The following is a 23883-nucleotide window of genomic DNA, read 5'->3' as shown; positions in this document are numbered from 1 at the left end:
CTGATTAGAATGCATCTAACAATACCCAGAGTTTGATTTTATGCTAAGTTACCAGGAATAGGTAAGGCAACAGCACTGCCCACTGTTTATTAGATGTAATATATTGGTTACATTGAATCCCATAACAGAGTAACTAAAAAGCCAGAAAAAGAAGCGGTCATTGCTTCAGTTCCCTCTTATGTCTGAAAACAATCACCCACCTCCACAATGTTTCAGTTGGTGAATTACATAGATACAGCCATGGAAGAGTTTTGAGTAGACTGTAACACTACACTTCCCATGAGCTTTAATTACATACGTTTGTATTTTGTTTCAAGAATGTCCTTGTAAGTTAGAAGATAAAAGAGGCTAGTGAACTGTGTGTGCTGTGTTAAGAGAGGGGCATTTAGAAAGAAAATACCAATCCCATTATCCAAAGCATTAAGAAACTCCATTTTGTAATATTGTGTATGATTCTGATCACTAATGTGAGCTAGAAAAGGGGTAGGCAAGGTTAACTAGAATGACTGGGACAGGGCACATGTATTTGGATTAATGTGAATTAAAGAGGAAAGACATTGGAGATAAGCACCCGAGAGGAGAACATGATACTGAATAAAGGTTACAGTATGTACATATATTAATAACTTAAAGCTGTGAAAGAGGTGACAGTTTAATAACTCTGAAAATACTTCTAAAAGGAAAGCTGAGACAAAACCAAATTCCCAATTTCTCTGAAAACAAAACCCACTGCCCCATAATATGTGATTGAACGTGACTGAAGTCCTTCTTTCTACAGCCTGAAGGGATTTGTACAGGTTGGTCACAGGTGGCAGCATTACTGGCAGCAATGTTTGAAATATTACTTGAGCAAAGGAGGAATTACCTGATTCATCAGATACTTCCTGTGAGGAATCTACAAAATGGAAAAGAGAAGAGAATTGTGATCTCTGCTGCAGGAAGCTGTGCTGCAGGACAGAAACCTTTAACTGCCAGGAGCAACAGTTCACATGAGTTTTGAAATTCTATCAGAGGGTTACATAAGAGAAAAGCAGCTGTCATAAAATGACTCCTTAAGCAAAACAGAACAAGGAAAGGAAAGCCAAGGGAAGTGCCTTTGGAAAGACAAAATAATATTGCAGCTGATGGAGGAAATGCAGTTGTGAAAGTAAACAAATTAGCAGGTTCAAAGAACTGAAAAAAATTATAGATGACAAGGACAAAAAAATCCTTGAGCACTTTGATCTGAAAGGAACTAAACCTGCAGCATGCCCCACAGTGTGTCACCTCCAGGGTCCCAGGACACTTAACCAAGTATTAGGGGCAGCCTTGTGGGTGGGCACGCGCTGCTTCAGGGTCTGGCCAGCTTTGTGTGCGCCTGGAAGGGCTCACCTGAAAAGGAAGGACAGGCTTTCCACCTCTGACTCCTCAGCTGCTTCTAATGCTCACTGGGCATTTTTTTGCATGGGGGAAAAGGGAGTACAACCTTCTGAAACTCAGTCAGAATTCAGCCACAACTGGGATAAAATGTGCTGAGTATTGAAGTTACATGACAACTCATCTAAGATTCAAGTTTGGAAAATTGAAGTTAGATCAAAGCTGAGTTTATTTATGACAAATCATTCATTATATATTACAATAATTACAAACTCTTTTATTACACCTTATTGCCATATTTTTGTCCTTGATACACAGATGATCAAGAACACAGATTTAGGCAGTAACAAAAAAAAGATACATTACAAACTTCATGTTTCATTTCTGTGGCATAGAAAAGGCTATCATCAAAAAAGTAAAGTTACTAACAAACATACAAGGGGATTCCCCTTACACATTTTTTTCCCAGGAACTTATGTCATCTAATGTATAGTAAATACATATATATAAATATATATTTACACATCTCTTGCAAACATACATTTACATAATCACTGAAAATCTGACATCGCTCTCCCAGCAGACAGCTCCCAGATATTTCTCCCAGCTCCCAGAACATCTAACAGGAAAAAAACAAGTCTCTAGTCCATGGTTTTAAATTGGTCACCCTATTTCTGAGCCAGCTGTTTTCTTCTCCCTACACAGGGCTGCTGGTGTAACAGAAGGATATTGCAGTTTGTGACAAACAGCATCTAACCTACCTTCACCACAGGAAAGGTCTACTAGGGATACTGTCCCCCTTGTACCTAGTCTGAGTCACTGCTGCTGCTTGAGGAGTCTGTTGACATAACTTCTACATCATCTTCATTCTCTTTATTGTGTCCTGGAGGCTCCAGCATGAAGTCATTACTATGATTAGGAGGTAGCATGTTCATTGACATATCACTTGACTGCCAAGGATACTGAGGAGCAAGCACATCTGGAAAAACAGGCATCATCAAGAAAACTTTCAGTTTTGTATATTGACAAATTCAACATGACAGCTCAACCAGAATTCAATATAAAATCAAAACAAATCTTGAAATCCTTTCGAAATTTTGGACAGATTAAACCCTCCAGAAAGAGCTGGAAAACATCTCATGATGGAGCAATTCTATAATTGTAAAAGTCTGCTCTGCCAGACAGGCCCATTTATGTGAGTGGCTCTTGATAACTCATATTCAATACAGAGCTTTTCATCTTCAAAGCACAGTTTGAACTGATTCAGCATTCACAACTACTGGGAGTAATGAAAATTATCACAGTCTGTCAGTATGCAAAAATAGATTAAAATATTAGATTTTAAAAAAATCAGGCAGAACATAAAAATTCAGAGAAAAAGGCTTTATCCAAATATGCCTGAAAAGCAGCTCAGAATGGAATGTAGTGTTTTGCATTGTGTGGCCATGCTTCAATGCTAGAAGCAGTCTGCTATTAAACCAGGCTGAATGGGTGTGCTAAGCAGCCTCAAAGTTTGGAGGCTACTGAGCAGTCCAGAAACTGGTCTGCACATTCACCAAGGACTCAGTAACTGGACATCTCTGCAGGAATCTCCAAAAGGACTAGATCCCATAATTAGCATTCTCAGGACATGCCTCCACACACCAACAGATTCAGCATCCCTACACAAAATGCCCAGTCAGCTTCAACTTTCTTGTAAATCAATGTTTCCCTCTTACCTTGACAGTCTGTGTGAGTGTTTAATCTGACAGAGGAGCCCAAGACTCAATTAAGAATTCTACTGGAGGAGTTTAAATCCCACATTTTCCAGCTTCTCAAGGAAAATTCCTAAAATTCCTGGAAATCCCTTTCAGTTCTTATAGAGACAGCACTCAAAAGTAAATGGATCAAGTCTGCATCCTCTGAGGCAAAGGAGCCAGCCAGAATGGGCTCTACTAAAACATACACAAAAAATATGCAACTTCTAGTTACCTTTCTTTACTAGGTATTCACTGCTAAGGAACATTAACCACAATTTTCATTGCTTTACCAATGATTTACCTTTGCTAAGGGAAATGTATAACTGCTATGAATCTACAAGCAATAAAGAAAAAACAAAAGTGAGTTTCACTTACCTGGCAGCCTGCCTGCTGCAAGTGCATCCCCTGGTAAGTGTCCATTGACTCCATTGGTGGGTGGGTTGTTCATCTGACCCAAGAGACCACTTCTCATTTCCAGATCTGTAGGATATGGCCTACGTGGGTCCCCTTTAAGAAAAAAAGGAAAAAGATTGCCTTGAAATATTTAACAATTGTCTTGCAGACAGCTTTAGCTTCAGAACCTAGCTGAATGACCAAAAAACCCCATACTCTGGTTGCTTGGATGAGTAATGACCATCACACCTGTTTATTAAAATTCAAATCTGTCTTTCACTCAGACTTTGTTTGTTCACTCAAACTTGGCAGAAAAAGCATATTAAAAAAACCCCTAACAACACAAAGCAACTCAAAACAAAACAAAAAAACCCCCATCATGTTTAAAAGATATCTTTGCTCACCCTGCTACTTCACAGCTAAACAGCAAAGACAGGAATTGGATCAAACACATTTTCATTTTGGACAAATAAGGTTGTACCCAAAATTGAAACATGTCATAGTAAAAGTTTTGCTTCTGGCTCCACTGTTTACTAACACTCTCTGAAAGAATATTGTACGGGGCAAGAGGGAACACAACCAAACACACAGAAAAGCCCTTTGCATACTTGGCTTTGACTTATTATCAGGGTAAACATTCAGGGGAAAAAGGTCAACAAGGAAGAACAGAGGCCAGTCTGTTAATGAAAGCAGACAGTTTCATAACCTTTTGGAGATGTATGTGAAGTCCACAGGATTTTGGATATTCATTTTAGATAAAACTAAACATTTAGAATTAAATATTAGATATAACAGCTGAAAACAATTCTAGTCTAATAAACCCTGGTGTTTATCGCTGTATAAAAACATTTTAAGAGCAGATATTAACCATGACTTATTATAAAAAAAAATCTACTGTCATAAACACAACAGTTACCTGGTACCCACGTCAGAGGGGCACAAACAGCATTGCTAGCACTGATCCTATGGGCATATTTAATTATTTCTTCAGAGGAAATGGCACCTGGAAGAGTGGAAAAAAATGTTGCTGCATTCTCAAGAGATTGTGTCATTTAATTATTTCAGAATATTGACCACCAATATCTAAAAGACTGGGAATGTGATTTTGCCAAACATTAAGGGCCTGGTTCAAAAGCAATGACTGTTTAGAAGATTCTCAATCTATGCAAAGATGAGCTTTGCAGTGAACTGATTTTACACACACAAGTACAAAAGACCTTCAATATCAATGGTTCTTCAACCTCATGAAAACCACAATCTCTTAAACAAGACTACTTGACAAGCACAAAAAAAGTCTAAAACTTCACCTCCTGCTTACTATAGAATTTTCTGTAGCAAAGAAGTTTAATTTGTTTGTTTAGTAACTATAGACTGTAGCCAGAAGAGTCCTTCCAAATATGTGCTTGTATTAGATTAATAGAAACTTTATTCAATTCCTTGATTTTCTAGATGAAAGAGGCATTACAGAATGACAGAAGACACCATAAAAAAAAAAAAAAAAAAGGAAAAAACAAAAAACAACCAGAAAAAACCCAAGCAAAACAACCTGAAGAAGATGCCTTCCCTCCTCCAAAAAAAGTTAGTTTGGGAAATGCCACAGAATGGCAGGAATTGCTACAATTATAGTCTAGTATCACCTATCACCAGCTAGTCAGTGTGTGCATATACACATAAACATTCTCTTCCTTTCCTTAGCAAACCTCCTGAGGAAATCTGGTAAGGTACTTAAATAATCAGACATACTATTTTCAGTTCAAGAAGACTGCTGAGACACTTCCATATTAAAATATGTTTGCCACAAAAAAAAAAATAATTCAATGCTGTCTTTATTCTGAGAAAATGGTTACAGTTTCATAATGAAATGGAAATTTGTTTACACACAAAGCATCTGAAATCTGTGATGGAAGAATTTAAAAAAATTTAAAAGGCCCAATTTGAGCTCACTAACAACTTTCTTTAGAATTGCATTTACTTAGTATGTACAATTATGGATACTCACCTTTTCGTGCTTTTTCAATTGATTTCAGTTTTTCCTTTGCTTGATAAACAGCTGTTGCCTAGTTGTAAAAAATAAAAACCCACAAAGGAAACCAAACCTTCAATGCATCTTTCATTTATAAACATCTACATAAAGTCAGCTTTGTGAATAAACCCTTCCATTTAATTGCATTTTAGAAGAGAAACTTCTGTGAGCATTTTCCAAACACACTGAAATAAAGCAGACTTAGACGCAAATTAGCATTATTTTAAAAAAAAAAACCTTAATACCATGATAACTAAACAGTGTTTAACTACTGAGAAAAAACCCAAACCAATAAGCTCTTATGAAGTTTTAAATATTTAAATCTTCTCAAACTAACACAACACCACTTTGCCCAGAACCACCTTTTCTACAAGAAGATGCTCAAAAGCAAACACATCATAATGAACTTACCAGTATGTGCTCTGCTTCTTTAAGCTGTTTCTGCAGCTGCTGAATATCATTATCCCGCTTTTCTACTACCTTTTCTAAGAGCTGCATTTCATGATGGATTTTTCCCTGATCCACTGCCAACTTCATCAGCTCTTGAAACTCTCCATCTCTCTGAATCAGCAGTTCCAGGATCTATTGAACAACAGTTTTGTGCAACTTTTAATTTGGCTACAGTAACAACACACCCTCAGTCATGCTAGGAAGAGCAAATGGCATCCATAGGAGTATTTTTGTTTGAATGAAAAATGAAACAGAATTTCCTCCTGTTTGCAGAAACAGCCTATGAAGCACATAAAAAATGAATAAAAAAACAGGAGAACCAAAAATGCCTTTGCAGCAGGGCCAAAGCCCCATTGTGACCATTAACTCGAATATAGGCATCATTAACTTGAATATAGGCATGGACAAAGGGAAAAAGAATGGAAAAAAGTTAGAAGTAAAGCATTATGCTTACCCAAAGAAACACAATTCAGAAAGTCAGCTTACCTGGCTCTCCTCTCCTGGTTGTGGAAGTTTTTGGTTTCTTGAAATTGCCAAAATTTCAATTAGCTCCCTGAAAGGAGAACTCAGTTTGAACAATTTTCCAAGGCATTCTCACATCAAGTCATCCCAAAATTACCCAGAGGACTGGTATCATTACGAAAGCATTCATGGACCTGAGTATTTTATATTTTATAGTACAGTGTGGACAGGGATTTTTCAACCAAGAAAACATATTTTTTTCTTTGTTATTTGAGCTATTATTTGTTATTTGAGCTATATTTGTTACTTATCATGAAGCCCCCATGTATTTGAACTCAAGAAATGTGCTAAGTTCCTGTTAAACCATAAAAGACATAAACAGAAGATGAGAGAAGAAACGGCATAAGGGAGTGCCCTCAGACCCTTCTTCTACTACCTTTATTTGTTGCAAGAGGGTCTTCACTGTTTTACCTCTCTACTTTTCTCCATTTTTTCCCCAATATACTTGTTATTTAGAGCAACTAAGTCTACACTTTCAAATACCAACAGAGTCTGTTATGGAACCACTTTTACAAGTATTTCCACAAGAATATATTAGCTGTGCATCAAGCACACAAAAAATAAAAAAGAACCCTGGTAATATTCTGGTGCTAGAAGTGCTTCTCAAACCGACCTCTTGATCACTCTCCCAGATATCCAGATACTCTGCCACTGTTCTGAAGAACCTCTGGGTATCACAATGCAAAAAGGCATTTTCTGTAAACTGAGCAAAGTTATTTGGCTTCTAAGACTCTGAATGGCAGTTCAACCCTAAGCACGGAGACACTGCCCTTGCAAGCACTGGTTATTTGCTTGGTCCAGCTCAGTGGGGTGTGTAATACAGCAGTGGAGCCAGAAATGTCTCCAAAAAAAAACCCAGTAAAGTTCTGATCTTGGTCTATGTCTCTTGCTCACTCCTGAACACTACTGTGATTTGAAACAATTAGAGAATAAAGAAACTTGTCACTGTTACTAAAGCTTTATTCCATCTGACCAACACTGAGCAGCAGCAAATCCATTTTAAGTAGGTCAGCTACCACCATCGAGGGTGATGTCACAGGGTGCTGTAATTCTGCCCCGTGTCAGCCACTTAATGCACAGATGTAGATTCAAAACTACAGAAAGGCGACAGATTAGACATGTGGCTTAATTTTTGCCCCTACCACCAAACGAGTACTGTGACAGAGAAAGGCCTACCCCCAGGGTGCTGCAACACTTTGCTGATCAATAGGAAGATTCTCTAAATGCCACTGAGCGTTGCTGTGGCTTCATTGTGGTAGAACACTAGCGTTCCAAAAAAAGTAAGTAATTTAGATAAGGAACAGGTTTGCTTTCATTTTTCCATAAACACATGCTCTCCAGCAACTCTTATGTCACAATAAAATCTGTGACTGAGGAGAAAGCTTAACCAGATACAAGCAGAGCAACTCACCAATAGCTTATCCTCCTCTTGGTAATCACTGAGCAAGCAAGCCATACACATGGATAGCACAGGTTATTTCCTCTGAAAATGCTTTCCTAAGCTCCTGCTGTCCCTGAGGTGTGGAAAATAATTAGGAACTATCTGAACTTCACTGCCAGCTGTGCCTCCACGACATGGTTGACAAGGGGGATGGGGATTACCAGCCAGGACTCAAGACCCTGGATTACGTATCTGAGCATTTCTATCACTCTGAAGAGGAGCTCTGCAGCCTACTTGGAGTGAACGTAGCACTAATACAGGCAGTGACCAGGAGAGCTGATGTCATGCAACACCATCTACGCATTTCTGACTTAAGCATATTTTTTAGTGAGTAATAGAATGCCTAAAATCGGCGTGTGAGTGTGCACTTCACAGAAAACGCAGGTGTCAACCAAGTGACAAAGGCAAGTGGGAGGAAAAGGGAGCTGCTCCTTCTCTCTGCAAACCACCGATGCTTTCCCACAGGGACGAGCGCCGGGCAGCGCTGCGCAGGGCCGGGCCGAGCCCCGCTGCAGCTCCAGCCCCTCACCCGCAGACGCGGCCTGGGGACGGCCAGAGAGCAGGAAAAGGCGAACCCGAGCGGCTCGGGCCAGCGCCGGCTCCAGTCGCGCCGGGCCCCTCCCATCCCACCCTCGGGGGCTGCCGCTCCGCCCGCCGCGCACGCACCGCGCCGGGAGCCCTCACCCCGCCCCCGGTGCCCTGCCGCCACCCGGGGCCGACGGGGGCCCGAGCGCGGTACCTGGCCAAGAGCTCGAGATCCTCCAGCGCCGCCAGGAGCCGGTCCCGGGTGCTGCTCCGCTCCCCGCCTCCCCCGCCCGCCGCCGCCCCGGCCCCGGCTCCTGCCGCCGCCGCCGCCATCGCCATCCGGGCGCGGACCCGAGCGGGAACCGCCCCCGGCCGGCGCGGGCGGGCGCGCGGCAGCGCCCCCGGCGGCGGACGGACGGGCTGCAGCCGCGAGGCGGCGCGCGCATGCGCGGGGCGGGGCCGGATCCCTCCCCGGGGGACGGGCGGGGCTCGTCCCGGGGACCGGGGCGTGAGGGGAAGGGAGGGGAGGGCGGTTCTGCCTCGTCGAGGCCACATGCGAGTCTGTCAGAGGCCTGTCTGACAGACAGGCGGGGTTGCTGCGCAAGGATCTGCGCTTGTTGCTCTTTGAATCACAGGGTCATTTAGGATGGAAAAGAGCTCTGGGATCATGGAGTCTGGACAGCATCATGTCAATCAGACCGCCACGCTAAGGGCCACGTCCAGTCTCTCCTTAAGCACCTCCATGGGTGGTGACACCACCACCTCCCTGGGCAGTCCGTTCCAATGTTTAACTACCCTTTCTGTGAGGAAAGTCTTCCAATGTGCAACTTAAACCTTGCCTGGTGCAGCTGAAGACTGTGATCTCTCCTTGTTCTGTTGGTAGTCACTGGGGAGGAGAGGTCAGGCCCCACCTGGCTGCAACCATTCCAACTGGAATGGATTTGTGGAGTCCCCAGGTCTCCACAAAGAGCCTCCAGATGACACTGATGTATGCTAAAGACACAGAAAACAGGTGAAGTGTGTGCAATTGAATTACATCTTCAGGGGTTTGGCTCCATTTTTGTGAGTCTTGCTGTCCAAAAATCTCTCAGGTGCCTTTGATCAGACGGAGGATGAAATCACAGAATCACTGAAAGGGTCAGGTTGGAACCACAGAGGGTCTTCTGGCCCAACCTCCCAGCTCAAGCAGGGTTTTCCTAGAGCACACTGCACAGGATTGCATCCAGAGGGTTCTTGATATCTCCAGTGAGGGAGACTCCACAACCTCTCTAGGCAATCTGTTCTAGCACATGGTCACCCACACAGTAAAGAAGTTCTTCCTCATGTTCAGGTGGAGCTTCCTGTGCATCAGTTCCTGCCCGTTGCCTCTTGTCCTATTGCTTGACACCAGTGAGAAGCACCAGGCTCCGTCCTGGCATGTCTCCTTAAAACATTTATACATCTGGTGTTTTACTGACAATCAAAGAAGGTTAAGTGCCTGCTAGGGAAAGCACAACAAAAACCTGAGCTTTAAATCAGACCAAGGCCAGGATTTTACCTGGGCTGCCTGTCCCATACATGACCAGAGACAACACTGCCTGTGCACACCTGCGTGTCCATGAAGGCAGCTTGGTGTCCATCATGAACCTCTGCACACAATGGTCGGGGCAGGTAATAGGCACAAATCCTGCCCAAAGCCCTAAAAGAAGTTGAAATAATTAAAAAGTACTGCTGTGTTGTGGGGTTTTCTAATTATAGCTGCTCTATATGGGCTGGTCAAATGGGCTGCTCGATCTGGGTGGAGTCGCAGTGAAGCCAGTGGAATTTTTTTTATATTAATGAAATTTTCAGTAATGTGGAAAGACCCTGAGAGGGCAGGGTGGAGGGAAGGTGAAGGAGCACAGAGTGAGAGCTAATCTGGGGCCAGGGTTTATTATCCGGGCAAGCACTGCCACAGAACAATAGGGAGCCCCAGCAGACACCGTGTCCTTCTGCTGTCAGCAGGCAGCTGCCTGTAAACAGCAATTTTCTTCTCCCTTGATTAGAGAAAGGCCTGAAAGGCCTACATGAACAATACTACCCTACATGAACAATAACATCTCTGACTGCTCTGGTATTTACTCTGATTATCTGTTACCTTCTGCAATAAGTGTGTTCCTGAGAAATTTACATTTATTTAAAGAAGAAAAAAAAGGCAAGAAACTCATTAGTCAGTAATTCTTTGGATTGTGATTTAAATAAGCAATTCAACATTACAAGATTTGTGATAAAGCAATGAGATTTGGCAACTCTGAGAAAAAAACTTTGCCAACAGGAGTTATTTAAAATTCCTTCGCAATGCCCAACAACCCTCAACATTCTGATTGTAAATCGTTTGGGAATTCTGTTTAAACTGCATAGCAGATAAAATCTCATCAAATAGTTCTGCCTTTTAAATAAGTTTTGCTTGCTTTTTTTCCCCCCTCCTCTATTTCCTTGCTTTTGTTCAGGGAAAGATGTAATCAGTGATGGTGTCTGCTTGTGCATCCAGTTCACTGATTTGTTAATGTCTGTATGGGTGCATAAATAGAAATAGCGACATCAAAAACAAAGCAGTCCTTCCGCTAAATCATTTTCTTCCTCATACTCATTTTGACATCTGAATTATTTAGACTTGAAGCACTTGTGCTATATTTCAGGGCAATAATGCTGCTTTCACTTGAGTTAAAAGCTTGCAGCATTAACAGGACTCCCAAAGTTGACAGGTGTGAATATCTGTTATAGGTGATTTCTGTAGCCTGATCTTTCATTCTCCTTGTGCCTGGGAGCTTGTTCCCTCCCTTTCTCTTCACAGCAGCACTACTCCCATCCAACTAGGCCAATGCCACCCATCTTTCCCTGGAGTAGCTACCTTTCTCTCCCTACTTCTCAAATTTCTGTCCCTCTTCCAGGCAACATGGACAACTGTCTGCTTTCTGCTGCCCAGTGCTTTCCTTCTCCTTGCCCTGGCCATGCAGCCGTGGCTGGGGAGTGCAGTGGAATAGGCAGGGACTTTGTTGTGCTCGTGACTCTGTGTGGGAGCACAGGGTGAGACCAGTGGTATCAGGGAATGCCTGCCTGTGCCAAGACACAGAAAGTCATTCAGAATATGCCAGAGGGGTCATCTCCTTCAGGACAAAGGGAAAGGCTGGGTGAAATGGGCTTGTGCCCCAAACTTGTCCCTTGGGGCTGATTAAGACTGAGTGAATAATTTGCTGAATAGACTTCTGAAATATTTGCCTTTAAAAACAACAGAGCCTCTGTTCCCCCAGTGTTGGTTCCTCTGTTACCTCAGTTCTTCAGTGCTTTTCTCCCACTTTCCCCTGGGTAAACTTCTTTCATAGTTGTGTTGGTTTTGTGCCAGACCTGCTTCTTTAAAGATCACACCCTGCCTGAATAACTCAGTATTGTTCCCAAATTTTTCCAGTAGTCTGAGAAAATTTTAGTTTGTGTGGCCATACATGGATCTTTGCACAGTGAGTATATTAGACATTTCAGAGCTCTTTCAGATTGTCTATTCAATGGCATACTGAATATATTGTTAGCAACCTGCTTGCACAAGCAAAAATAGCTTATTTTATCTTGTTTGGTTGAGTCTTTTCTCTTCCAGAATGGGCCTTGAAGTGATGATCTGCAGAGCAAACTGATTCCTCTAGACAGGTCTAGGAGCAGCTGATCTGATCTAATAATTCACCAAGGGCAAGAAGCTGAGATGTTGCTAACTTCTCATGTCCCAAGTGCAGATTTTCACCCACCCTTAGCTCCTCCTTGGTGTTTGCCATATGGTCCATGAGCCACTTCAACTCAATAACCAGACTGAAGAATATTTAATTTGGGAGAGGGTGTTAATTTCCTTCTGTTTTAGAGAGTGAACTCTAACCTTATCATATGGAGCCATGCCTTCAGAGCGTGGCTGTAGTTACAACTAATTTCTTGGGACTATGGGCTACTGCTGAAAAGTGATGTTTTCCCCTTCTCTTATTCATAATTCAGTGCAATTCAGACCTAGGATTCCTCTAGTGCAAAGCCTTTTCTTCCAACACAATACTGTGATTTCTTAACTCCAGAAATTCCTTCCTTTTTTTTTTTTTCATGAACTAGAGGATCACTTTAGAAGATGGAAGCTGAGCTGTAGAGAATCTCACCTAAGAAGCCCAAACCAGGTCTGTGCTTCAGTTAAAATCTGTTTTTTACTGGGCTACAGTGTTTTTCAGCTATCTTCTAATTTATACTTTCCAGACACTAGACATCAAGTGTTCAGTTGGCAACAGCTGGGTTTACCACACCTTAAAATAATAGGGAAAAATACTGACTACAGAAGATACATAACTCCTGATGGCTCTCAGGACCATGTGTAATAAAGCAAAAAATTGCAATCACTACAAATAAAAGGGCAGGAGGATAAGCAAGGAGAGCAAGAAGGAAAAAGGACAGAACAAATACTCATTCCCACTTCCCCTAAATAATGTAAAAATAAAATCTTTTCTGTCAAATATGAACTAAAATAGAAATCAAACATCTCAAGCACTGTTTGGAAGGATTTCACAGCTGTACTTTGGTCTGGGAAGATGAGAATAATCGTTCCTCATTTGTCAAGATGTCTTTACACCATTAATATTTTGAAATGTGTCTGATAAATCATCCATTTCTTATTTCTATTTAAAAAGAAATCTATGTTTTTCTGCTCACTTATGTTGGATAGCAATTTTAGACCAATAAGACAGGAAATTACAAAGGTGGCTTTGCTTAACTGGTGTAATTTTAGAATAGGTCATAGATGAGATAAAAATAGATAATACTATGAGCCAAAACTTATTTTTTTGGGGGGAAGGAGTGTGAAACACTAGTACATATGGCCAAAACCAGAGTTTGGTATGCCATTCCAGACTGTTTCATCACAGAATTAGCTCTGCTTTGAGCTATATTAAACTTGAGTTACACTGATTTCTTCTGGTGTAAATTTGGGCACAGAGCCCCTCAAGACAGGAAGTCACCCAGGCAGAAAGCAGTCCTTGCTTTCAGTCTGCTGGAGGGCTGTGGGGACCAGTGCTGCCTATGAAGTAGGAGGTGTTGAGTGGGAAAGAGAACCAAAATTGGCCCTGGATAGTGACGGGAGGGAAAATAAAGAAAGAAAGAAAGGAAAAAGAATGTCCTTTGAAAAGCAAAAGCTTGTTTGACAGCTTGGCCACTAGGGATATTTACAATCCTGCCAAGTCTTCCCAGGAATAAAGGAAAATTTTGAGGCAATTAAATATGAGATTTTTTCCTCACCAAGCTAAAAGTTAATGCTGACTACTTCATGAAATAAAACATCCAATTAGAGATAATGAGACTCCTGGGGTAACCCCCAACACATAGTAATTTTGAGCCTTCATTAAGTTAAACTTGTTTATTTGGAAAAAAAAAATCTCATTTTCCTGGTGGCTCTTGCTGTAAACTGTTTACCAAAAACTACTGGGACACCCACACAAGCTTCTGTAGAAGCCAGGCTGAAATTTAGAGTTATTTACTTCCCCTCACAAAAAATCCAAGGGCAATGATGACAGCTGCAGTCCCTGCTCTCCCACATGCTGAATTCCAGCTAGGCTGATAGGAGTTGTAATTTACTTAGAATGAATCTCTTCCCACATCTCCCTCATCCTTTTATTGTGCCCCATTGCCTGCTAAAGATAAAGCTGTCATCTCTTCACATTTAGACTAGGTCACCTGTCTTTTAACTGGGTGAGTTCATCTTCTAATCTCCAAGATGCTACTCAGATTTTCACCTGCTTAAGGCAACTTCCACACAGTTTTCAAATACCTGCAGCTGACATCAGCATCAGCTTCTGTCCTGAGATTCATAAAGAGCAGAACACCCACCAGAAATAGACGTACCTGGCTTAAATTAGTTGTGAGGACTGAGTTCTAGGGTAAAGATAAAATGGAAGATTTATTTAGAAACTTACATGAGCAAAAAATAAAAAAGTGGTTTCTCTCCAATCAGTTGGAGATGGACAGAGGTAAAACTCCTTATGAAAGAAAAGTCTTGGGATAACTGAGGAAAGTTTTTACTGGCAGCTGAGAAAACAGTATGATGCACTATTCCAAAAGCAATTACAGAATTACTTATGCTCAGCAGCCAAATAAGATCCCACGGGACATTCTGAAATCTAACAAACTACTAACAGTGCTGGTTCCATGTGAATTGAGGGGAGAATTCATAGCTATTAAGCCTGGGAAAGAATACAATCAGTAGTGGTCTGTCCTTTGTGAAACAGGCCTTGCATGGATCTCTACTTCAGGGCTCTGCCATTTATTTGGATATTAACATATCATATTAACATTAGCAGAAGGAAATTCTGCTGCCATTTAAGTGCTGGCAGAGTTACTGTGTCTGTAGATGAGTTGTTTAAGGGTAGGTGGTAAGCCAAGTGAAGAGTTGTTTCTGAAGTTTTGTTCATCCACCAGCACAGATACTTAAAGCCCATTGAAAAGACATTCCTCATGAGTAACTCATGTGGATGCTTTCAGGTGGAGCTCTTTAGAGAGCTGCCTTATCTGCTTCCAAAAAGGATGAAGCCACTCAACAGCCTTGTCATTGAAGAACCAGAGACAATGTCTCAGAGGCCAGGTTGGGTGGGGCCCCTGAGCCACCTGATCCAGTTGAGCATATCCCTGCCCATAGCAGGGGGTTGGAACTGGATGGTCTCTAAGGTCCTCACCAACCCAAACTATTCTGATTTCTAAGGTGATTTCTATGTTAAATTCACACCAAAGTCCCCTCTAGTGGGAAAACCTTAACTACAGTTCATATCATGTCTCCTTTTTATATCATGTCTCCTTCTAACTCAAACTGCAACATAGTACTGACATGAGATCATCAAAAGTGACGCAGTCTTACCATGCCACCTTATGCTAGATAGGTGGCAGTCAGTGAAAGTAATCTGACAAGAGTTCATGATTTAGATAAATGTATCCCTGATATCCAGGGTATTTTGAAATTATTCTGGGATTTTTACCTGTTTAATATAAACTTCTTGTCCTAGAACTTGTTTCTTGGGCCTTGTAAAGGCACAGAACCTTGCCCAGCTCCACGCTGCCTGTCAAAATTTCATATGTTATGCAAATGACAATTGGCATTGCTTCGTTGAAAGCCGCTCTGTAGGCATGAACTTGAGCACATAAGGCATATATGCTAAAAGCACATTGGAATGCAGAATATGAAAAGCAACCAGTACAATCTGTCGCATCTTTACAGACCTCACAAAGTGTCCTGACAGGAGAATAATTTACATGTTTTCATTTCTCTCAGCCTCACCAAATTCGTTTCATACTGCCTGCCTCGCCCTGCCCCATCCCAGGAAGAGCTGTGTAGTCACTACAGGAGAAGGGAATGTGTCCAGGTTGGGATTGCACGTATTTCTTGTCCCCAGGTGCTTCGTAAATGACACTTAGGTTATCTGGTAATAAAGGTGGCAATGAAAAGAATGCCACAGGAGTGAGTTATAATCATTTGCAGGTAGTGTGGCAAGGAGTTCACCTCAGGGAACCCTCTTACTCAGTCACTCGCTTCTTCCCCCACAGTATCCCTTGTGCTTCTAATTCTCACTTGTCTCTGATTTTGTTCTGGTTACTCAGGGCCTGAGTCATACACCCTGAAATAACAGTCACCCTCATTTCCAAATTCGAGGCTCAAAGACACATGAACAATTATGGTACTTCAAGAAATCAAGGTCCAATTTTGCTAAGGGTTGACCTTGTGAAGTGCTGGGGGTTCTTTCCCTCAGTTCAATAGCATGGCTCTCCCTATGTTTAACTTTGGGCTTTGGGCTTGTTGCTTGCAATTAAAAACATATTTAAGTTGTTTGGTACATTATGGCCTGAGTATACAGAACCTGGCAGATTCTTCTGTCTTGCAGGACAGAGTACCCGAGAACGCATTTGTGCTAGGAATGCTCAAATACATTTCTTCTAGATGCTGATAACTCTGCCAAGTGCTTCTGCCTTCCAAGCTGTGACATTTTGTCCTTTAAAACACAGTGTAGTTCTACTGTTCTTTGAGTATTTTCACAAGAATGGAAGTGCATTCAGCATGGATGCAGGCAGGATGTTTATAGAATTGTAGGCAGTTGTATGCGCTATTTGGGTTGCTTCTGGTATGACCATTCCCCTAGCACTGTAGGGTGTCCTTCTGCAGTCACCCAACAGCTCCAACTCCCCCCCTGGCCAGTGTAGGTGACAAGTTATTGTGGAGAGGGCGCTGTGCTGTGCTTTTCCTCACAGGACTAGCTGTACCTTTCTGTTACATGCCAGCAAAATCAAGCAATCTCACAGGGTAAACACCAGAATGCAGGAGTGCCTCTGCAGCAGTCCCATGTCCGAACATATATCTGGTATGTCAGGGTGAGCCTTGGGTGCGCACCAGTCTGTCCTTCTGCCTCACCCACTTCTTCGCACCTTTGATTCCTGGGAAATATACTCAGGCCAGAAGACAACCATGACACATTCCTCCAGACCCCCAAGCAAAGAACATAATGTTAGTGTTCCAGACATGCATTCTGCATGTAGTCACATGTCTTGTGTTGGTTTAGTTATGTTAGGTCTTCTTTCTCTGTTAACTCACAGTACCTGTCTTTATATATTGTATAAATATCTATAATACAAGTTTTAAAATGTATTTTTTTCAGGAAACGTATTTCATAAACAGGCTTGCTTTTGTGTCTGTGAAAAGGCTATCCTATCTCTATGAGATTTCTACTTCTCTCAGGCTATCAGATGCCTCCAAAATTGTCCCTTTCCTATGAGAGACCCACACAAAGCTCCTGGCTTGTGAATTCACATGTACTATTGGTTCTGTCGTCTTCCTAGACAAAAAGTTGCCTCTCTCTCACCAAAACAGACAATCCAGGTACTAAAGTGCAGTCTCAAAACAAAAGACCATACCAGACTCTGCAGAGATAAAATCCTAAATCCATAATCCTCCATCCAAAATCCTCCCTTCTCACCAAGTTCCTCTTCCTCACCTGAACACAGGTGCTGAGAAAAAAAAAGACATGACAAATTAAATTGTGCTTACAGAACTTTATTATACATTAAATAATGCTACAGAACTTTGTGAACAAGAGAAGGACTCAATGCAGATTTTTAAGATTGTTCATGCAAGGAAATGATATTGAAATTCTGTTCCAACACAAGCAGCTAGAAAAGGTTTCAGAGTTTGATAAATTCTGCCATTAAAACTTAGAAATCTTAAACTTTAAATTTCTCACAGAGACTGTAGTTTTGTCCTTTTTAAACTATGATTTTAGTGTCTCTTTGTTGCAGTCCTTATTACAGTGTTTGCTGTTAATCTCATGTGCCTGATTACCTCAAGGCTTGTTTCTGTGAATAAAAAATGCTATGGTTTGTTTCAACATCTGAACACCAGCAGTAGGTTAGCTGGAGAAGCCATGCAATGTCCCTAGTTTCAGACTGACCTCTGGCAATCCTATCTCCTGCTGGAACAACCTCACGTGTTCCCTTCCAGACACTAGATTTTCCAGAAGTTACAGTATGTTGGAAGGGAATCTAACTCTCAGTCACACCCCATTTCCTCTATCTTTTGAATAGATGACAAGCTTCCATTAAGAGAAGGAGAATTGAAACAAGTCCTTTCCAATTTGAAATTTCACACATGTAGGAAAAATATGCTAACTAAAGTTTTCTGAAAATAAAATGGAAAGTGATGTGGAAGCTGAAGTAACTGCACGTGCTATATTCAAAGCCAGACTGTGAATGGATTTCTTGAAATACCAAATTTTAACTGTAGAAAAGCTGTCAGAATGCATCACATATGAACATAGAAAGACATTACAGTCTGTAGACAGATGAATATCTGTGATGAGAAAAACAACCCAACTGGCATGCAGAGAAATGCTTGAAGCTTCCTTTGTTATGACTACAGAAAAAATACACATCCATTTTCCTAGAATAACATAGCATTCATTCTCTCTCCTGCTTGGAGCTGTTGGGCGTTTGCAGCATGTTATTAACAACTGTACAAATGCCCTGTGCTTTAAAAAATCAAATAATTTAGTAAGTAAGGAGAATTAATACCTTGCCTATAGCCCTGCCACTGGAATTGTGTGTTTTGCTTTAAGGAGTCAATAGATTAAAAAACTGTAATCTATGCTGAAAGCAAGGACTGGTACCAAAGACCTCCATTTCTCAGGGGAGCACCTCTATAATTAAGATACAAAGTTTGGCTTCCTATTATTGCTTGTGCTTTTCCTGGCTTTGCGATTCTTCATTGTTTTGGGGTTTTTTTCCTAGAAGTCTCTGCTGAGGTGGGGATGGTCATGCACCTTAGCCTCCTGGCTCTGGCTTAAGAGGTCTCCTTTCGGGAAAGGAACTGCAGGGTTGAGGAAAACCCTCCTTTTTCTTTGACTGGGTTATTGGGTCTGACTGAGATAGCGTTCATGTTTTCCTCAGCAGCCCTCACAGTGCTGTGCTTTGCATTGTAGCTGGGCAGGTGTTGATACCTCACCAGTGTTTTGGCCACTGCTGAGCTGCGCTCTCCCTCTAACGTTCCTTCCCCGATCAAGGGGCTGGGAGTGGGAAAGATCCTGGGAGGGGACACAACCAGGCCAGCTGACCCAAATTAACCAAAGGGATATTCCATACCACAGAGCAGCAACTCAGGTAAAAAAGCTAAGGGAGAGAGGAAGAAGTGGGTCCGTTTATTGCTTCAGAATGTTTGCCTTCCAGAAAAACCACTCTATGTGCTGAAGCAAAAACTTTCACTTGTTTCGTTTTCCTTTGCTTGAGTAAATTGCCTTATCTCAACCTATGAGATGTTTTCCATCTTTTTCTCTCTTTTGTCTCAGTAGGAAGGGGAGTGATAGAGCAGTTTCACGGGTGCCTGCCACCCAGCCAAGACCTAAACACTACATCATTATATTTCCTTTCCTATCTATTCCTTTACCTTCATATCTTGATGTCTTATTTGATTTCCTTTCCTTTCCTTTTTTTCATGAAAGGAAATGAAATCTTAAGATTTCAGTGAAAATCATGTAATGAAGTTTCCACTCATTTCAATGCACTTCCTTTCTTTCAATACCTTTTAATTAGTTTTGCTTCCTTTTTTTCCATTCTTGAAATCAGAGAAGAAAGTGAAACAAACAAAAAAGAAAGGTTATATGATGAAATTAAAATCAAGTGTAAAAAAGAAGAAACTGAGTGAATACAACGGATGGGTTGGGAATGAAATGAGGGGTAGTGAAAAGGACAGAACCTTGCCAAAATCATACACATTGAACTCTTGAAATCAGAGAACAAATTGAAATTAAGAGACTGGAGAAGAAATTGACGAAATGAAATGCTAAAAAAAAATTCTGAAAGTGAAAACTTCTAAAGCAAAGGAGATGACATTAACTGTGATGAAATGGTCCCAAACTTGCTGAATTGATCCTCATTGAAGTCATGAGACGTTATTTCCCTTCATGAATGAATGAAGAATTTCATGTCATGAAGGGAAATGAAATCTTGGAATCAGAGAATGAAGTGAAACGGAAATACAGGGAAGGAAATACAATGACATGAAATGAAATTGGAAAACATGAAAATTCTGAATGGAAATGAAATCTTGAGGTTTCTTTGACAATCACTTATTGAAGTTTCAGATTAATTCATCTTCCTTTCTCTTCAGTTTCATTTTGTTGTTTTGACTTTACTTCAGAATTTTCAATGTTTGACATTTCATTTAATGTCATTTGTATTGGTTTTGCATGGCAGAGTTTTTGGTATTGAGGGGCCACATTGGTGGCTTTTGTGAGAAGTTGCTAGAAGCTCTAACCATGTCCTGAAGATCCAATCCCTGCTGTCTCCAAAGATGGACTGGTGTTCAAATCTGGGCCAATTAGAAATGGGGATAACACCTCTGTGATAACATATTTAAGAAGAAATCTAAACAAAGGTCGTTGCACAGTTTTGGTTGTGACTAGAGAAGAGTGGAATAAGAACACGTGAGAGGACAACTCTGCAGGCACCAGCATCAGTGAGGGAGCGGCAGGACGTGCTCCAGGAGCCAGTGGAGATTCTCCTGCAGCCCCTGGTGCAGCCCATGGTGAGGCAGCTGCACCCCTGTAGCCCCTGGAGGGTCCATGGGGGGATACAGAGATGCACCTACAGCCTGTGGAGGAGCCCACCCCGGAGCAGGTGGCTGCCTGGGAGGAGGCTGTGGTCCAGTGGGAGACCTGGTGGAGAGAGACACCCCAGCTCCATGCTGCAGCAGCCTGTCCTTGGGGGACTGCACCCCCTGGAAGAGAGACCCATGCCACAGCAGGTTGAGGGGGACTGGTGCATGCAGGAAGGACTCACATTGCAGCAGATCACAGGGAGCTGCTGCTGGTGAGATGGAGTCATGTCAGAGAAGTTCACGGAGAAATGGCTCCTGTGGGAGGGACCCCACAATGCAGCAGGGAACAACTCTGCCTGAGAGGTGAGAGAAAAACCACAGGTGATGAACTGACCAAACCCCCATTCCCTATCTCCCTGCACAGTTGGTGGGAAAGAGAGAGGGACTGGGGCAGCTAAGGTGTTTTGTACCTGTCATTATCCTGCTCTGATTTTATTAGTAACAAATTTACCTTATACTTCTAAGTCAAGCCTGTCTATAGCCTGTTTACCTTATATCTCTAAGTCAAGCCCATTTTGCCTTTGATGGGTGACATCTCATGGTCCTTATCTCAACTAATGAACCCTTGGCTAAATTTTCTCCCCTCTATCCAGCTGCAGAGGGCAGTAAGTGAGCAGCATCCAGCCAGTGTCAACCCACAAAAACTGGATATTTAAGCCATTGCCTATTTTTCATTGGAGGCCACTTTTCAGCAGGGCACATTTATTTCCCAGGGCAGAGCTAGTTACCTAAAACTAGAAACAAATGAAATGAAGGAGAGATCAAAAAATGTTCCAATGTTACACACAGAGAATTCTAAATATGAGAAGAAGAATCTCAGCTCTTCACTGCCTTGTCTTTCCCTCTAGCTGGTTTTAAAAGATGCTGCTCTCTCACATTCAGAGGTTTTGTTGGTAGACAAAGGATGCATCACTACCTAACTTCCTCAGTTCCTGGAAGGGGAGAGAGACCTAAATCACTCTCATGGACTAAGGTCTTTGAGATTAAAGATATTTTATCTTTAGTCCTTTGAGATCTTCCCTGTTTGTTCTTAGTGCCTAAGTTTTAAAACTCACCTAAGTTTTAAAACATGCATGTTAAAAAACTAACAGACTGTTAAAAATACAGAGTAGCTTTCTTGCTTTGTTTACATCATCAGCTAAATATTTGTACCCCATCCCTTTAATGAGATGGACTTGTACAGTGGTCTGATTCAGAAAACTGATTCCCAAGGGAAAAACTCTCAGGACAGGTTTAGATTTTAGTTAGGTCAGCTCCCTGAACATAGTTTGTCTTCTGGTTCTACTGGCACCAGTGCTATGGAAAACATAAGACCAAAACATGTAGGAAAAGAAGAAATGTGTGAGTAAGGAGGGAGGGGAATCAGGCAGCAGTAGCCCAAATTTAGAGCAGCTTCTGCTGTGCTGGAATCATCCTCCAAAGTACAGTTTGGCCTGTTATCTGCCCAGTGGGTTGCCATCATCCATACCTCCTGTAAAATAAATCTGTTTGAAATGCACACTGAGTCCCAAAATAAATTAGTTATCACCCACTGTAGGGTTTTGGAATTTAAAAAAAAAAAAAAAAAAAAAAGGACTTGGCAATGAGCAAGGCCCAAAGGTGGGGGTTCATGTGATGCTGAATGCAATGTAACAGGTTGCTGCTGCTGGAAGGGGGCTGCTCCTCTTTTTTTGTCCTTTATTCCCTCCCACACAGGCACATGCCATTAACACTTGCCTTGCGCCAATGCCAGCGTTTGTCCAGCACTCAGTTTTAAGAGTGGGTCAGTTTACCTCACTATTCACATCAGAAAACAAAGCCAGCAAAAAAGTGAGTGATCTCCTGAGCTCAGGAGCTGAGTCAGCTTTCTTGGTCACCTGGCATGTTCGGCCGAGTTCCACACCCAGCAATTCCACGGAAGGTGCAGGAGGCTCTGATGGGAGCAGAAGGGTGAGGGGGAAGATGGGAATAGGATCACAGCCTGTTGGCAGCACCAAGCTGCTAGATTGGTCCAGTTTCCTGCCCATTTGCAGCCCAGATCTTTTTGGGCTCTGCTATCCAAAACATATTATTAAATACATGCAAGTCCTATGTCAGAGCCTTGCCAGACTTTTCCTGCTATGCAGTCTGGGCCAGCTGAGTTTGCAGATCCTTGTGGATTCAAGAACCAGCCATCTCCTTGGCTCTTGCTGGCAGCCTGGGCAAGTCATGGAACAATGCTGCAATGTGCTTCCCCTCCAGGAAATTCTGCTTACTAAGGGAGCAATCTAATTATGTGCTTGAAACTTCTGGAGAAGTATCACCAGCCCTTGGAAGGGAGCAGCAGGAATCCAAATGCTAGGCAACAATAGTAGGAAATGCTGCACTGAAGCCTGCATTCAGTAGGGAAGAGTGTCACTTAAATGATAAAATACCTACTTGAGAACTTCCTCTCTTTGAGCAGCAGTCTGGTGATTCCTTTGTTAAGAGGACTTGACATTTTGTTCACTGTCAGGTCACAGGTTTTAGAGGCAGCTGTCATAAAGGACCAGCCTCTCTGTGCTGGGATTTATAAACCAAGAGATTTACAGATCTGTTTCATAGGTCACAGCTCTGGCCTTTTCCTGTTCCCCAAACCACAGTGATTTCAGTTGGCCAATAGTCAAGCAGAGGGGAGAGGTCTTTCTCCCCTGAGGAGCAGCAGTTTGAGTAATTATAATCTACAAAGTCATACACAGTCTTTTGAGAGAAAAACAACTAACTCTGTCCCTGAACCCCAGACAGCCAGTTAATAGTATTCACTCAGAGCAGCTGAGACCCACTGGGAATTTGTGGAAGCTGTGGTGGAGACATAGGAACCTTTCCTCTCCTCCCACACATGAGCTTTCCAACATCCTTCACAGCGAAGGCGATTCTCTTCAGTGAAAATTCCTGTGTGCAGTACATACACCGAGTTCCTACCAGCAGCATCTGTTGCTGAGCTATTGTGGAGTATGTAACGGAGCCATAGGAAGCTGAGACCCAAGATCATTCCTCACAGAATCATTCGATTTATGCTGCCAAGACTTTGAAAGAGTATGTGTGCGCTTTCTGACAGAATTTGGAAGGTGCAGGTATTTCAGTAACATGGCCAGGGATTTCTAAAGAGGACGTGTCCTGAATTTCTTGGCAGGGGTGAAAGAAGCAGGTCTGAGTCACCGATGGTGCAGCAGAGCTTCCCTATTTTCATTTGTGAGGGCGGTTTTATTTTCTTCTTCCCACACTTATGCCGCAGTGTGCATGGTCTTTTACACCCTGTTTCAGGATCTAGATGTGCAAAGGAAGA

At 42.1% G+C, this 23883-nt stretch overlaps 1 protein-coding gene across 1 annotated transcript; it reads right to left on the bottom strand.

The window, feature by feature from the left end:
• Positions 1–1567: 1567 nt before the first annotated feature.
• Positions 1568–8789, bottom strand: MED4 (mediator complex subunit 4). The gene is made up of 7 exons (XM_059494083.1): positions 8664–8789; positions 6448–6514; positions 5923–6093; positions 5488–5545; positions 4405–4491; positions 3471–3602; positions 1568–2335 (listed from the first exon to the last, which is right to left on the bottom strand). The coding sequence occupies exons 1-7, from the start codon at positions 8786–8788 to the stop codon at positions 2163–2165; spliced, it is 813 nt and encodes a 270-aa protein (XP_059350066.1). The 5' UTR covers position 8789; the 3' UTR covers positions 1568–2162.
• Positions 8790–23883: the final 15094 nt, after the last annotated feature.

Source organism: Ammospiza nelsoni, chromosome 2, assembly GCF_027579445.1.
Source record: "Ammospiza nelsoni isolate bAmmNel1 chromosome 2, bAmmNel1.pri, whole genome shotgun sequence".
NCBI classification, from domain to species: Eukaryota; Metazoa; Chordata; class Aves; order Passeriformes; family Passerellidae; genus Ammospiza; species Ammospiza nelsoni.
The sequence above is the reverse complement of the archived record's forward strand: the minus strand, read 5'-3'. Positions and strand labels throughout refer to the sequence as shown.